The 17,850-nt window shown below is 38.1% G+C and overlaps 1 protein-coding gene across 3 annotated transcripts in view; it reads left to right on the forward strand.

Moving 5' to 3' along the window:
* Positions 1 to 17,850, forward strand: part of LOC126412535 (UDP-glucosyltransferase 2-like) — a 134,578-nt gene that overhangs the window by 81,930 nt on the left and 34,798 nt on the right. For all 3 annotated transcript variants that reach the window (XM_050082178.1, XM_050082179.1, XM_050082180.1), the window contains exon 5: positions 2,984 to 3,206. In XM_050082178.1, the coding sequence (XP_049938135.1) occupies positions 2,984 to 3,206 (223 nt within the window). The remainder of the gene's footprint in view (positions 1 to 2,983; positions 3,207 to 17,850) is intronic.

Consider the following 17,850-nt stretch of genomic DNA (forward strand, 5'->3'; position numbering starts at 1 on the left):
AAATCATTCATAATAATAAGGTTCATACAAACAAGAGGATGTTGTTTCTCCTTAGTTAATGCAGTCATAAAGACCTATCTAGTGCTGTTTCACACTGCTGCAGGTTCTCCTTGCATCACATCACTTCCACCCTTAGACAATTCTGCATGTTTCATGTCATACAGAACATGTTGGGCATTGCAGAAAGTTTCTCACTTGCTGTATGCAGATTCATTGCCGTATTTTGCCAAAGCTCTAATATCAACAGGAAAGCTGTTCTGATTTGGGCTTACATAGTGAGGCTTCATAACCATGCACTCCCTGTCTTGTGCCATTTTAGTCCCTCTTTTCAATCTCTATACTATCTTTCATCATGTATTGATGTACTCTGTCCATCATGGGGTATGTTTTGCTGACTACAGTTGGCCACAGGTATCCTGATAAAATGGGCTACACTTCATTCAGATTAGTGCTACACTGTGTGGCATAATTTCTCCATATGGATGCTGGATACATTGCTGTGAAGAGAAAGAACAGGTGTACTGATGACACCAGGGCACTTATGCCAGGTGCTGCTAGTAAGCTTCCAGATGATGTTATTCAAGGCACAACTTAACTTTTATGAGAGCACTGCTTCTTGATAAGACTACAATTAATATGTTCAGAGACATGGTTAAGACTGGAAACATGCCATAAAAGTTTAAGTGTTTGGAGCTATTTTGATTTGGCAGATAAATGGTTGTGTTGTATGTTTGATATCTTCAGTGGTTGGGCCCCCACATGTTAATTTGTTTCAGGATCCACTTTTTGGCTGCAGCTCATGAAGCCACAAATCATCAAACCCCATATTTTGTTTATTTTTCGTGGAAGCATGCAATTTTTAGTTCTTTTAACTCAGTTTTTGTAGTAGCAGCTCTTAATAATGAGTGTGTAACATTTACCAAGGAAAATATAATGCCTGACTTGTATAAACACAGCAACTGTGAGATACAATAACTACAGGAGACAAACAGAAACGTAGCAGATCCAAAGTTAAAATGAACTGTATGTTACTGAAAGATAGTATGATGATTACAATATACAGGCCTTAAAAACTAGGACTTATAATCTGCTGTAGTCTGTAACTGTTTTTAGTGAAAGGAAGTAGTGTTGTAGATGCAATCAAGACACCACCTTTGTGAGAGAATGTACACTAGAAGGAAAAGGATTTTCCAGAACTAGTGGTATGGGTAACTGTCAACTGTACAGTACATGAGAAGTGTGAAAAAATGTGGATATCATAATTTGCACAGGGAGTTGTTGGTATTACTATATTCTGCTCATTGTAAGTTTAATACAGAAGTAAACATTATGCTATGTGTTCCTCCTTGTTTGTCATTATCTCATTGGAGTCTCCTTCCCATGGAATCTAAATCATGCCACGTTGACTACATTCACATATAATTATTACTGTATGTTTGCGCTGTTGTATCACAGCTGGCACATCAGCTGTGGAGTATTTGAAATGCATCTATGCTGCCACCTTCACCACTGGAACACAAGTGATCCACAGTATAGCATACAGCTGCTGCATAATTTACCGTGTCAGCTGGACAATAACCATTAACATCTAGCAAGCAGTATAGCTTTAGTTGCCATTTAGCACAAAACTGTATTGGTAGTGACAGATTTTTTTTTTCAAGAACATCTCATAGACCTTAAGTACAACCTGTTTCTCACTTTTAACAGTTTTTAATATCTGTGTTTCACTACACAAAACAAAACAGCTTCACACATTCACATGGCACATGTGGACTAGAAGTCCACATGAACATAACTGTTGGTACAGAGATAGTGACTCTCCTATGAATTTTGAAACAAAAACATTTAACACAATGATTGGCAAAAAACAGTGAATGCTTTCAGTGCTTTAGTGCATCTCATTGTATCACTCATGCTAGAATAATGACAAAATAACTGCTACATAGGTGAGGCTTACTTCAGTGCCATCACTGCTGCATCCCACTACTAGTGCGTGTGAGTGTGAGAGCACTGACTGTAGTGTCACCATGCGTGTGTACTTAAATCGACCACCAACTGTATCAGCACGGGCCAGCCCCTAGAGGCCACCTGTAGGAAGTGTGCACACAGCACGGTCTTCACCACATCGTCTACTAGCGACTGCAGGAAGCAGTGCTGACTCACTCTAACTACATTCTTTAATTTGTGTTGCTCATATCAGTAGTTCTGCATATCACTTATGTTGCCCCTTCTGTACAATTCTTTTGTCTTGTTTTGTGTGGAATCACATAGGTCTTATTTCCATCATTGTTCAGAGATTTATGAATAAAGCCATATTTGTGTCATTTGGATCAGTTTTGTATACTACTTGGTTACTACATGATTGGGCATGGCGACACTACACTCAGCACTGTCACACTCACATGCACTAATAGCAAGATACAGCAGTCAGAATATCTGGTGTAGGTGCACTGCACCTGATGACAAGTCCCTGAATGTGCTGAGCAGGTGCTTGTTTACGTTTGAACCTAACATGTACAAATTATATGTACCTATAGTACTACGAATTAATTTTAGTTTCTGAGCTGCCTTATTGAGCAAGCTATAACTTAAAAACCTCATAGCTGCATGTTACAAAATGATAGCCCCTCAGCAGAGGGTGACTGATAACCAGAAAGTGCAGAAATACTCTCTCTCCATGATCCAACCCTTGAAATCTGATGTGTGGTTCCTATAGGCAGTAGTAATGGGGCACTTGCTTAACATGTTGACTGCCGGATACTTAGAGATGAATACTGCACAACGAGGCCAGGCCAGGCACCTGCCATCAGGAATGCAGTTCTCCTACTGGTGGGGGCGGCCACATGACAGTCAATGTGTTGAGCACCAGATCACCCGGTTCCTGCAAGACATTTAGTTATAAATAGTTCTGACATTAACAGTACAGTCTGCGGTCCAAAGACAGAATCATTTAATATCGTACTTTTATTTCGTATGTTTACAGGAGCTGCAAGAGTTTCTGGATGGTGCAAAGCATGGTGCTATCTACTTCAGCCTGGGTACCAATGTCAGGAGCAGCACATTGCCTCCGCACACAGTGCAGGCCTTCCTGGAGGCCTTCCGTGAGCTGCCACAGCGCATTGTTTGGAAATGGGAGAATGGAAGCCTTCCCTGGAAACCGGATAATGTGCTTGTAGGAAAATGGTTTCCCCAGCAGGACATTTTAGGTAAGAGCCTGAAAGCAACAGTTCTTCTGCCTCACCTCTCCTCCCTATTTGGCCCCACAATTTACATGCTTCATTGCTCAGTACAATTTTGATACTAAGAAATCAAACATTGGGCTCCCGAGATATTTCTAGGGGCAGATAAGGATTATTAACACATAATAACGTCATAGTAGCAATGAACAACAGTCTGAAATTTAAAAGAAAGGAAATTTACAGTTCACCTTCCTGTGAATACAGAGATAGTCAGACACGGAACGCTACAAGACATGGACAAAGATCAAGGGAAAGTCTACTGAGATGTAGTTGATGGAATAGCCGTGGCATTTATCTCCAGTGAGTTATGGAGATCAGTGAAAATCTGAATTGTGGTATCTAGGTGGTAATATGCAACTCTTTCTCCCCATTAAGAGCTCAGTGTCAAAACTAATGCATCTACTCACTTTCTTGGACTGGACTTGTCCGTATGATGTTGCATCCCATCTGTCCTGGATGCATTCAATAATTTGTTTGGAAACAATGTAACAAAGCATTACATCCTGTCCTGAGAGAAGCTGGCCACCAACTTACATACCTTGTTATCTTGGATACTGGCACTGGGACAGATGTGACGTCAAAATTGATCCCAAACAAGTTCTATCAGCGACTGATGTGAGTTATTTTAATGGTCATGGGCATACATCAGCATCATGCAGGCAGTTCATAGAGGTATGTGCCATGTGTGGACGGGCATTGCCCAGTGCCCAGTTGAAAAAACATATACATGGATACTCTGCAAGCCACATTTAAGTGCCTGGCAGAGGGTTCATTGAACCACCTTCAAAATTCTCTGTTATTCCAATCTCATATACCACACAGAAAGAATGAACACCTATATCTTTCCATACGAGCTCTGATTCCCCTTAATTTTATCATGTTGATCATTTCTCCCATTGTAGGTCAGTGTCAACAAAATACTTTTGCATTCGGAGGAGAAAGTTGGTGATTGGAATTTCGTGAGAAGATTCTGTCTGAACAAAAACGCCTTTGTTTTAATGATATCCACCCCAAATCCTGTATCATTTCAATGACACTCTCTGCCTTGCTGACCACTGTGGCCGAGTGGTTCTAGGTGCTTCAGTCTGGAACTGTGCTGCTGCTATGGTCGCGGGTTTGAATCCTGCCTCAGGCATGGATGTGTGTGATGTCCTTAGGTTAGTTGGGTTTCAGTAGTTCTAAGTCTAGGGGACTGATGACCTCAGTCCCATAGTGCTTAGAGCCATTTAAACTATTTGAACTCTCTGCCCTATTTTGTGATAATACAAAACATCTGGCTCTTCTTTGAACTTTTTTGATGTACTCAGTTAATTGTATCTGGTAAGGATCCCATACCATGCAGCAGAATTCTAAAAGAGAATGGACAAGTGTAGTGTAGGCAGTTTCCTTAGTAGATCTGTCACATTTTCTAAGTGTCCTGCCAATAAAATGCAGTCTGGTTAACTTTCCCCGCAACACTTTCTGTGCGTTCCTTCCAATTTAAGTTGTTCGTGATTGTAATTCCTATATATTTAGTTGAATTTATGGCCTTTAGATTAGACTGATTTATCATGTTACCGAAGTGTAATTAATTCCTTTTAGCACTCATGTGAATGACCATGATAATGTCACATGACAGGTAACACATGAGGATGCAAGATACCTGTGACTTAACATTGTGCCATCAGAGTTCCCTCAGTCAGTACCAGCAAAAACCAGGTGTTAATCCTGGTGTACCACTCCAAAACTCTGGAAGAATGGGACATCTCCCCAGCTTACCACCTCAATTGCCAATGATGGTCATCCACAGCAGTGCAGAACTATGAGTCTCTCGTGAACACAGTATGTCACCATCTATCAGTAGTCCATGCTTCACAGTGCCAGCACCTCTACAAATGTGACCATTTGTGCTGTATTACCAACTGCAGCCTATGAATCAGATGGCAATTGCCTAGTCCTGTTGGTACTAGTGTCTTATCAATGGTGCGAGATGATGCAGAATGTTGCAGGGAGTCCATTACTTGGTCTCAGATGGCAGACCTACTTTATGGTACTCAAAGGTGATCAATCGGAACCTAGATGATGAGTACACCTGTCCTCAGATTCCCATGCAGTTCTATACTGATCCACTGTCACATCCCAATGATGCACAAATCTGGATACTGTGAGACTTGACCAGCCAGCCAATTGTAGATTTACAATGAGAATCCTTTCAAACTCTTCCAGGTGCTGATAATACTATTTCAAGAAGTATGCAGCATCTCCATAATCTCCACAGTGACCACTCAACATCTGATACTGTTCACTCCCCTTATATATCCAACCACAATATTAAACATGAACAATACTAATGTACTCTGGTGACCATTCTACTAGCCACAGAGAATTGCAGTTCTAATTATATCCATTCACGCCAGTGGTGTGTATGTATGCCAAGTTACACTGACATCTGGCCATGTACTCTGGATGTTACTCTTTTTATTGTCAGGCTCTTGGAAATGTTAATTATTGAAATCAGAGTGATTGACAGACATATTTTAGGTAGTAGACAAACAAATGGTCTTTGTAAAAATTGATGATATCAGGAAAGCTATATACAAGTTACCAGAAGTAAAAAATAAATGTATGAGTTTTCAGAACTCTGTTCTGTGCAAAGGCAAGGCAGAAAGACAGCAGGTGTAGATAAAATATTTGCTCTGTGTACAGTTTGTACAGGACAAATAGATTCTTCATGCTGATGCTGCCAGTAATGTAGAAAATATATGTAAGTCAGAAAACACTGAACAACATTCACTTGTTAATATCCTTCCTCACTGCCTACAGTATCAATGTAAAGACAACAATTATGGGTTAAGTTGCAACTTTTGACCATCGATGTTCGTCTAGTATGTTGAAAAACAGTGTAGGGAGTAAAATAAAATTTCTGGAGAAGGGATCAGACCACTTTGGATGATACAGACTTTCTTACTGAAAATTGAATATTATGACCTGTTCATGAAGCACAGAATATGCTAACAATAAATGAAGCTAAAATGAAAGTGGTGTAGAATAGTAGAACCTATATGTAGTATGAAACTGTTGATGAAAAGGCATTTATATCATGGGAAATATCTGATGATGACACCTCTTGAGTTAGTAAAGGCATATGATAGTGTCCCAGAGAAAAGATATGAGAAACCTTGGAGAGAAAGGGAGGTGGAAAACAAACAACTGAAATTCTTCAAGCAATGTACAACAAAGCATCAATTGTGTTCATCCCCAAGATGGAAGAACTGATTGGTTATGAATGTTAGATGGCAGAGAAATCGAGGCTGAAACTGAGGAAGAGATAAAATAAGCTTATAGAAGAAGGGAAATTAAGTTGTTGCTATTAGCTGGCATTATTATATTGTGTGGAACTAACACTAAGGATGTACAAGAATAGCTGGACATTATAAATGAAAAAATTGAGAAATATGAAGTTTGAGGGTAAGATGGGAATCTAGAGCATGATGAATCAACTCAGTCAACACAAACATATGAAAAAGAAGTGTGCAATGGAACAAAACAAACATAGAATAAAAATCATGGAAAGAAAGGAGTGACTGGAGAAGTACCATAAATGTCCCAAATTGGCCTGATGCTGGATAAAGGGAAAACAGAGATGATGGCAATGATAATTGAGATGTATTTTTCTACAGCATTTGCCCCCCTGTAACAGGGTCCACTATCTGAGCAACCCCACCCAAGATTTAGGAATTATTTGTATTTTAAGTCTAAGTTTGAATGACAGCCATCCTATTACTGCAAACATCACATACACCATGGGAAGGAGTTATATTGATTGATTGATTGATTTCTATCTGGTCCTGCAAAATTAGATTGTATTGTAATGTAGGAAAAGTCAATGAATACAACATTATATGGTCAAAAATAGAAGAAAAATAAACAGTACTGCAAAAAAATATAAATGCAAGATAAACAATATTATTAATTACATATAGTCCATCATATATAATTCTTGAAGCCTAAAAATTATTTTAAATTGTATACAGTGTTGTTTATGAGGAACTGTTCCAGGTTTCTCTTGAATACATGAGGACTGTCCCAGAGAAAAGATATGAGAAACCTTTTTATGTTCTGTGGGAACTCATTGTAAATTATTATTTGAGACTGGAGTACTCCTTTTTGTTACAATTGTGAATATCACAGTTAGTTCGGAAAAGATCTTTGTTCTTGTTTACAAATGCCATCAGTGAGTAGATACACTGACTTGTGAGTGTCAGTATCCCAACTCTCTTGAATAGGTGTCTACAGGGTGCCTGATTTGAAATGCCGTCTATCAGCCTCACAGCTCATCTTTGTATTTTGAAAACTTTTTCTGCTTTTGCAGAATTCCCCCAGAATATTATACCATATTAGATCAGAGAGTGCAAATATACAAAATGTGAGAAAATTATTGTTTCCCTGTAAACACAGGGCAAAATAGCTATTAGTGCAACAAATGCTGAGCTTAGTTTCTTGAGCAGGTAATATGTTCAGTCCATATTAATTTGTTATCCATTTCTGTTCCTAGAAATCTTATATGTGAAGTTTCATTTATTTTCTGTCCATGGATATCAATTTCAAAGGCTTGAAGCTTGTTATTTGGTGTCTGAAACTGTATTAAATTATTAATAACTTGAATATGCCATATTAATGTTCCACAGTGATATATATTAGTACATTATGAACTGGCTTTCTGCTTTTTAGGCCACTGTCAGGTAACTTAATATTGAACAAATAGTCTGCAAAATTTCAGCAATAATGCATAGCTGTACAAAGGAATGCTGTACAAAGATATGTGACTTTTATGACTATATCGATAAACAAATAAATCTTACATTACAGTTAATATAATGGAAGGAAACATTCCACGTGGGAAAAATTATATATAAAAACAAAGATGAGGTGACTTACCGAACAAAAGCGCTGGCAGGTCGAAAGACACACAAACAAACACAAACATACACACAAAATTCAAGCTTTCGCAACAAACTGTTGCCTCATCAGGAAAGAGGGAAGGAGAGGGGAAGACGAAAGGAAGTGGGTTTTAAGGGAGAGGGTAAGGAGTCATTCCAATCCCGGGAGCGGAAAGACTTACCTTAGGGGGAAAAAAGGACAGGTATACACTCGTACACACGCACATATCCATCCACACATACAGACACAAGCAGACATATTTAAAGACAAAGAGTTTGGGCAGGCAGGTCGAAAGACACACAAACAAACACAAACATACACACAAAATTCAAGCTTTCGCAACAAACTGTTGCCTCATCAGGAAAGAGGGAAGGAGAGGGGAAGACGAAAGGAAGTGGGTTTTAAGGGAGAGGGTAAGGATTCATTCCAATCCCGGGAGCGGAAAGACTTACCTTAGGGGGAAAAACTCTTTGTCTTTAAATATGTCTGCTTGTGTCTGTATGTGTGGATGGATATGTGCGTGTGTACGAGTGTATACCTGTCCTTTTTTCCCCCTAAGGTAAGTCTTTCCGCTCCCGGGATTGGAATGACTCCTTACCCTCTCCCTTAAAACCCACTTCCTTTCGTCTTCCCCTCTCCTTCCCTCTTTCCTGATGAGGCAACAGTTTGTTGCGAAAGCTTGAATTTTGTGTGTATGTTTGTGTTTGTTTGTGTGTCTTTCGACCTGCCAGCGCTTTTGTTCGGTAAGTCACCTGATCTTTGTTTTTATATTACATTACAGTTATTTATACATTAAAACTATGTCAGTGTATAAAAAAGAAATGTTCTACAAATGAGTAATGGAACAGGCTACTATGTAATATGGACAAATTTGTGAATGTGATGAACCAGCCAAAAAAAGGGAGGGGAAGAAAGACTTCTATGGAATATGGGTGTGGAGCATTTATAACATGCTTATTAGCTAATGTTGAGTGGGATAGTAACTGGCTGCTACTTTAATAAGGTTGAGTAATGGAACTGTGTTTAGTTATTAAGGACCAGGTCAGGATTCTGTAATCAGTGTTTATTAATGGCCAGAATTTCAAGTACTGTTAGTTTTCTCCATTTAGTTTATTTATGGAGGACATCAAATTTCACATCATATGAATGACATTCATTCAGAGCATGTTCAGCAAAGGTGGTATCTTTCTTTCTCAGTCTCCAACTACTTTCATGCCCAGTCAGTCTAGTGGTTATAGCCCTACCTGATTAATCTACAAATAATTTTCCACACAGATTGTGGGAATCTGTAAGTCCCACTCTGTTCTAAAGGAGGAATTTGAGATTTACTATTGAACAGAAGGTGGGAAACAGTATGCCTAGTGTAAAATGCTGGAGTACATTTCCTGAACTTTAGATACCTGGCAAGACCTGTGGGCAAGACCTGTGAAGTTCTACCCACGTATAGCATCGGGGCCCATTTGCTATCAGTATGGTTTTGTGCTGTCTAAGGTGGATACAGGAGAGCTGTTATCCTTGTGTCCTTTCCTTTTGCTGAGTATATTGTCAGTCAGTGTAGGACCATAACTATTACTGTGTGCTACTCCTTTAATTATTTTCAACTCATTTTCAAAATCTGCTTTGGTTTGGACTAGAGATAGCAGGCATGGCATTCATGGAGTGGAATGCTGCATGTTTGTGTGTTATTGGATGCTGGGAACTGTCTGGTATTACTGTGTCTGTTGAGGTTACTTTCCTGTACATATCCAATAAATGTTGTTGGTTACTGGTGTCAGTGGCGAGGTCTAAAAAGTTGGTGGCATCTCTTCATCAACCAGATTTTGAAAATGAATTGAAAATAATTAAAGAAATAGCATTCAGTGATGATTATAGTCATACAATGATTGAGAATCAGAGTGTAATTTATAGAATTGCACACAATCTGTGTGGAAAATTATATGTAGGTCAAACAGGAATTCTGAGGCTGCCCGTTTCAGACTGTTGTCATGTGTCCCTTCTTCTGATATTTTATCCCTCTTTGTTTCCAATTTTGTGATTGCTTTTTGTTTTGTTATTTGACCTGTTAGTTTGCTGTGCATAATGCATGTTTTCTTGCGCTTCCTGACGACACAGTTCAATATTTTGCAATATCTCTTTAATATATTTTCACTGCTTTCTGTGTTCTATTCCTCTGTCCTTGGTAAAGTTCCTTTTTCTGGCACATGATATTCTAATCCCAGATGTTATCAATTCTTTCACCTACTTACATTTGATTTAGTTTTTATTTGTCTTCAGGGGAAGCTGGCCTCAAAGTGTTGGGGGAAAAGTTATAAAATGAGTTAAATTTCTCGTCCCTATTCTCTTCATGGTATACTTCTTCCCATAGTTGCTGTTGTAGACTATTTCTAAACATATTGGTGGAGTCATCATTTATTATTCTGACATACCCAATTTGGATTTGTATATTAACTGTTTTCTGTTGCTGTGTTTAAGGATTGCCATTTGACCATCATAATCAAATAGGCTATTTACTACAGCCTGTATTTTTACATCTCAATACTGTGTGGAGTCCAGGAAAGCAATGTCAATCATATTCTTGCTGCAGTCATATACCCTTGTTGGGAATGAGATCTTTGGGTGTAAGTTTAAGCAAGACATCAATGCTTGTATTTGACTCTGGTTACTATTTGTTAAGAGAAAGTCAATGTTAAAATAACTACATGGAATATTTTTACTGTTGCTCTTGTAAAGTTCTATAAAGATAGTTTCTGACTGAGCAACAAAGCGATATTATCTACTGGTGCTCTGTAGATAGTTATAACAATGATGGACTGCTTTTCTAATTCTAGTTCGACTGCACAGGATTCAAAATCTTGTTCAATGCAATACTGACTTACATCTACAACCTGAGACCTAAAAGTGTTGTAAATAAAAATTTCCACACATCCTACACTACTTAGATGGAATTTTGTAATCTTCTAAGTGTATTTGCTCAATTTCACAGCTTTTAGGCGATGATCTGATAAGCACAGTACGTCAACTTTGTTTCATCTAAACTTGTTGTATCTTGAATTGAAAGCAGCAGCTCTTCCTTTTTGTTTAGCATATTTCTTATACCCTATGGAACGTTGTTGTGGTCTTCAGTCCAGAGACTGGTTTGATGGAGCTCTCCATACTACTCTATCCTGTGCAAGCTTCTTCATCTCCAAGTAACAACTGCAACCTACATCCTTCTTCTAGTCAAGTTGTGCCACAAACTCCTCTTCTCCCCAATTATGTTCAGTACCTCCTCATTAGTTATGTGGTCTACCCATCTAATCTTCAGCCACATTTCAAAAGCTGCTGCTCTCTTCTTGTCTAAACTATTTATCACCAGGTTCCACTTCCACACATGGTTACACTCCATACAAATACTTTCTGACACTCAAATCTATACTCGATGTTAACAAATTTCTCTTCTTCAGAAATGTTTTCCTTGCCATTGCTAGCGTACATTTTATATCCTCTCTACTTTGACCATCATCAGTTATTTTGGTCCCCAAATAGCAAAACTCACATTTTATATCCTCTCTACTTTGACCATCATCAGTTATTTTGCTCCCCAAATAGCAAAACTCACATTTTATATCCTCTCTACTTTGATCATCATTGGTTATTTTGCTCCCCAAATAGCAAAACTCATCTACTACTTTAAATGCCTCATTTCCTGATCTAATTCCCTCAGGATCACCTGATGTAATGCGACTACATTCCATTGTCTTCATTTTGATTTTGTTGATTTTCATCTTACATCCTCCATTAAAGACACTGCCCATTCCGTTCAACTGTTCTTCCACGTCCATCGCTGTCTCTAATAGAATTACAAAGTCATCAGCAAACCTCAAAGTTTTTATGCCTTCTCCATGGATTTTAATCCCTACTCCAAATTTTTCTTTTGTTTCCTTTATTCCTTGCTCAATATACATATTGTATAACATTAGGGATAGGTTACAACTCTGTTTCACTCCCTTCCCAACCACTGCTTCCCTTTCAAGCCCCTCGACTCATATAACTGCCATCTGGTTTCTGTACAAATCGTAAATAGCCTTCCGCTCCTTGTATTTTACCCTGCCACCTTCAGAATTTGAAAAAGAGTATTCCCATCAACAATGTCAAAAGCTTTCTCTAAGGCTCCAAATACTATAAACATAGGTTTTCCTTTCCATAATCTATCTTCTAAGGTAAGTAGGTTTAGTATTGCCTCACATGTTCCAACATTTCTATAGAATCCAAACTGATCTTCCCCAAGGTCAGCTTCTACCAGTTTTTCCATTCATCTGTAAAGAAATCGTGTTAGTATTTTGCAGCTGTGACTTATTAAACTGATATTTCTGTAATTTTCACACCTGTAAACATCTGCTTTCTTTAGGATTGAAATTATTATATTCTTCTTGAAGTCTGAGGCTATTTCACCCGTCTCATACATGTTGCTCACCAGATGGTAGAGTTTTATCAGGTTTGACTCTTACAAGGCTATCAGTATTTCTAATGGGATGTTGTCTACTCCCTGGATCTTGTTTCGACAGGTTTTTCAGTGCTCTGCCACATTCTTCACGCAGTATCATATCTCCCATTTCATCTTCATCTACGTCCTCTTCCATTTCTGTAATATTGCCCTCAAGTACATCGCCCTTGTATACACACTCTATATACACTCTCCACCTTTCTGCTTTCCCTTCTTTGCTTAGCAATGGTTTTCCATCTGAGCTCTTGATTTTCATACAGGCAGTTCTCTTTTCTCCAAAGGTCTCTTTAATTTTCCTGTAGGCAGTAGTAATATTTGCCTCTACATCCTTACATTTGCCCTCTAGCCATCCCTGCCTAGCCATTTTGCACTTCCTGTCGATCTCATTTTTGAGACGTTCGTACTTCTTTTTGCCTGCTTCATTTGCTGCATTTTTATATTTTCTCCTATCATCAATTAAATTCAATACCTCTTCCATTACCCAAGGATTTCTACTAGCCCTCGTCTTTTTACCTACGTGATCTTCTGCTGCCTTCAGTGTTTCATCTTTCAAAGCTTCCCATTCTTCTTCTACTGTATTTCTTTTTCCCATTCTTGTCAAACGTTCCCTAATGCTCTTTTCGAAACTCTCTACAACCTCTGGTGGTACTTCCAATTTATCCAGGCCCCATCTCCTTTAATTCCCACCTTTTTGTAGTTTCTTCAGTTTTAATCTACAGTTCGTAACCAATAGATTGTGGTCATAGTCCAAATCTGCCCCTGGAAATGTCTTACAATTTAAAACCTTGTTCCTAAACCTCTGTCTTACCATTATAGAACCTATCTGAAACCTTGCATGGTCTCCAGGCCTCTTCCATGTATACAACCTTCCTCCATGATTTTTAAACCAAGTGTTAGCTATGATTAAGGCATGCTCGATGCAAAATTCTACCAGGTAGCTTCCTTTTTCATTCCTTACCCCCATTCCATTTTCACCTACTACTTTTCCTTCTCTTCCTTTTCCTATTGTTGAATTCCAATCCCCCATCACTATTAAATTTTCATCTGCATTCACTATCTGAATAATTTCATTTATCTCGTCATATATTTCTTCAATCTTTGTCATCTGCAGAGCTATTTTGTATATAAACTTGTATTACTATCTTGACTACAATAATTCCACTGTGTTCGTAGTAGCTTACCCATGCTCCTATTTTTTTATTCATTTTTAAACCTACTCCTGCATAACCCCTATTTGATTTTGTATTTATAACCCTGTATTCACATGACCAGAAGCTTGTCCCTCCTGCCACCGAACTTCACTGATTCCCACTACATCTAACTTTAACCTATCCATTTACCTTTTTAAATTTTCTAACCTGCCTATCCGATTAAGGGATCTGACATTCCATGCTCCAATCTGTAGAACACCAGTTTTGTTTCTCCCAACAATTGTACTTACGGTATGGCTATTGGAATCGCTGAGGCACACAAGGCTCCCCACCAACAGCAAGGTCCATGGTTCATGGGGGAGGTCTAATGGAATATTTTTAAGCAATAATGATTATCAGAGTCCTTGCTGCTACCTTTGGTATCTGCAAGATTATTATCATCTAGAACCACTTTTACATTGTGTCTTTCCTTTTCTTTTATCCTAGAAAATATCCACAGTGAATGTTAGAAAGTATCTGATTTGGGTGGATGCTGTCTTCCTTGTCTGTAATACTATTGGTGATAATATCTGTAAACTTTTTCCCTGCTCTATTTAAATGCAAGCCATTGTAAGTGTTATGATGCTGGCTTATCGGTATTACGTGTTTCATTTCAGTGTGTGACTGGTCTGTTTTCCACAAAGTTCCACTGAGCTCCTCATTGACACAGTTCATGGAATGTTTCATATCTGGCCTATCAAAACAATGGAAGAGTCAAACTATCTTCACATTGGTGTGTGTTTTTCTCCAAGCAATGTTAGATATATCTCTTTCAACTCTTTATTTGTGGTTGGGACCTGAACTATTCCCAGCACCACCTATTATTATTATTATTATTATTATTATATGGTCTTGTTTATCAAGATCCTTCCCTAAGGAGCATATATCATTTTAACATAACTGAGTCCAGCAGCATTTGGCTTGATTAAGCCAGTAACTTGATAGTTTTTACCTGGGGGTTCTTGTAATAATTGTGAAATGCCTCTACCATGACTCCTGCCAAGTACAAGGGTCTTTTTCGTTGTATTGACATTCCTTTCACTTTTTTGAAAAATTTATCAGGCTGCATCAGATCATTCTGAATGTTAGTTTCAGGACTGATGACCTCAAATGTTAATTCCCATAGTATTTGGAGCCATTTGTTAGTTTCCTTTTGTAAATTAAATTTTATTTCTAAACCATAAATTGGGAATCAATCTGTGATTTGTCTAACTGAGCATGGGAAATTGCATAAAACGTACTCAAGATGGCTGGTACAACAGCTTTGTAATGTTAAATAATATGGTGCATGGACTTGATATCAATATGGCTCAGTTTCCGTTTCTTGCAAGGTAATGTGTTACGGTATAATAATTTCTTGATAGAAGAATTTTGACTTCTAAATAGTGAAAAATAAGATTACTAAGTACTGGAGCAGAAAACAGAATCTGTTAGAAGTTAGTTAGTCAGTCAGTAATTAGTCAGTCAGAGCTTGATTAAATTTCAAAATGGTGCAACGATTGACAACTTGCTTTGAATTTTCAGACATGTAGAACTGCACTTCACAAAATGAAAAGAAAAAAAGAAAAAAAAAATGTTGTTTCCTATGACTGTAGCATCAATGAGTCACAGTTGGAATTGGTCAACTCATAATACGTGAGTATAAACTTCGGAGTGACAACAAATGCGACGATCATAGAGGCTGTCATGGGTAAAGTAGGTGGTAGACTTTAGTTTATTGATAGGATACTATACCCAGTCTACAAAGGAGAATGCTTACAAATCACTCATGCAACCCACCCTACAATGTTTCTCATGTGTATGGAACCTGCACCAAGTAGGACTAACAGAGGATATTGAACATAAACAGAGAAGGGCAACAATAATGGTCACACCTTTGGTTGATCCACAGGAGAGTGTCACAGAGATGCTAAAAACCTTAAGTGCCAGACTCTTGAAGATAGACAAAAACTACCCCTAGAAAGCCTACTTACAAAGTTTCAAGAACTGATTTCAAATGATGACTCATAGAATATACTGCAACTTTTCTCTGTATTGCTCCCATAGGGATTGTGAGAACAAGAGTAGATTTATTACGCTTGCACTCCATATGTGAATGAATGAAATGGCAGAAAACTAATAACTGAGGCAGAGGGATATACAGTTGGCGATACACTACACAGTGCAACGGTAAAGACAACAGAGAGGCAGTTTTGACATTTTGAAAGATAATGGAAGTAAGATTTAAGAAAAATCAAGACATGTTCATAGGATTTCTTGACCTGAAAAAAGTATTTGACAATGTAAAATTGTGCAAGATGTTGGAAATTCTCAGAAAATTACAAATAAGCTATAGTTAAATACAGGTAACATACTATATGTACAAGTGTCAAGAGGGAACAAAGGAAGACCAATAACAAAGTACTCTGATTAAAAAGAGTGTAAGACAAGGAGGAAGTCTTTTGCCCCTACTGTTCAATCTACACATCGCACAAGTAATGATGGAAATAAAAGAAAGTTTCAAGAGCGGGACTTAAGTTTAGCATAAATGAATTTCAACAATGAGATTTGGTGATGACATTGATGTCCTCAGTGAAGTAAAGAATTACAGGATCTGTCGAGAGGAACAAACAACCTAATCAGTACTGATTATGGACTAAGGGCAAACGGAAGAAAGACAAAAGTAATGAGGAGTAATAGAAATGACATTAGTGATAAACTTAATGTCAAAACTGGAGACCAGAAAGAAGATGAAGGAATCATGGTACCTTGGAAGCAAAATAACATGATTCAAACGAAGCAAGAGGACATAAAAAGCAGTCCATCAATTGCAAAGAAGATGTTCCTGATCAAAGAGAAGCCTAGTACCAAACACTGGTCTTAATATGAGGAAGAAATTTCTAAGACTGCATGTTTGGAGCACAGAACTGTATGATAATAAATCATGGATTGTGGGAAAACTGGAGAAGAAGAGAACTGAAGCATTTGATATGTGACACCATTGAAGGATGTGGAAAATTAAGTGGACTGGTAAGAAATGAGGTAGTTCTCTGCAAAATAAATGGGATGAAGAATGCATGACAAACACTGACATGAAAAAAAGGAGGGGATAATGTGACACGTTAAGACGCAAAAGAATAACTTCCATAGAGGGAACTGACGAGGGTAAAAACTGTGGGGAAGACATTGGAATACAGCCAACAACTAACTGAGTACATATAGTGCAAATACTACCGTGGGATGAAAAGGTTAGCATGAGATGAATTCACAGCAGGCCACATCAGACCACTCAGAAGTTTGATGAATTTTGGAAAAGTTCATTAGAAGAAGTGAAAGGATTTAGGGATATTAGAAGAAAGATACACAAGATTTCCAAAGACAGAAGACATCAAAAGCAAAAAAGGAAAGTTTCCTTCAGCATTGCAGCATTTCTTCCATGACATACTCACGTGTACAGAGAACTAAGGACAAGTAAAGCAATGCAGAAGGTGCATATCATGTGCTGCAGTTACAGCAAAATCAGTGGGGAGACTTGATGTATAGAACCTGCTGACTGAAGTGGATTTCACAAGGAATTGTATCTAAGAACAGGTATCATGGATGCAGCAAAGCTTTCAGCTGTCACATGATGCTATAATCTTGCCATTTCCCTGAAGGGAGTCAAATCGATTTTTGGGAAAATGCATTTTTCAAATATTTTGGGTCTCATGTTTAAAACTATGTATCAAATATTGACATGGAATGCATAGAAGTATTTTAAATTATTTCTTAACGATGATCCACACCGTGTTTATGAGAGACAAGACGTGCCTGACATAGCTTGCCTTGCCATAGATATAATTGAGCACAAGAGACTTATCTTTTCTGTTGGCTAAACTGCAAGACTATTGACAATCAGTTTTGTGCCATTTGATTTGTTTCCTTTGTGTGTAAATCCATGCGCTTGTTGTGAAAGTCATATTTAGTGAAGTCACTGAATTTTCTTCCCTTCATCATGCCAAGACCTAGTCTGAAGGTATTTAAAAACTTTGAACATTGG

This window comes from Schistocerca serialis, chromosome 7 (assembly GCF_023864345.2).
Source record: "Schistocerca serialis cubense isolate TAMUIC-IGC-003099 chromosome 7, iqSchSeri2.2, whole genome shotgun sequence".
Classification (NCBI taxonomy): domain Eukaryota; kingdom Metazoa; phylum Arthropoda; class Insecta; order Orthoptera; family Acrididae; genus Schistocerca; species Schistocerca serialis.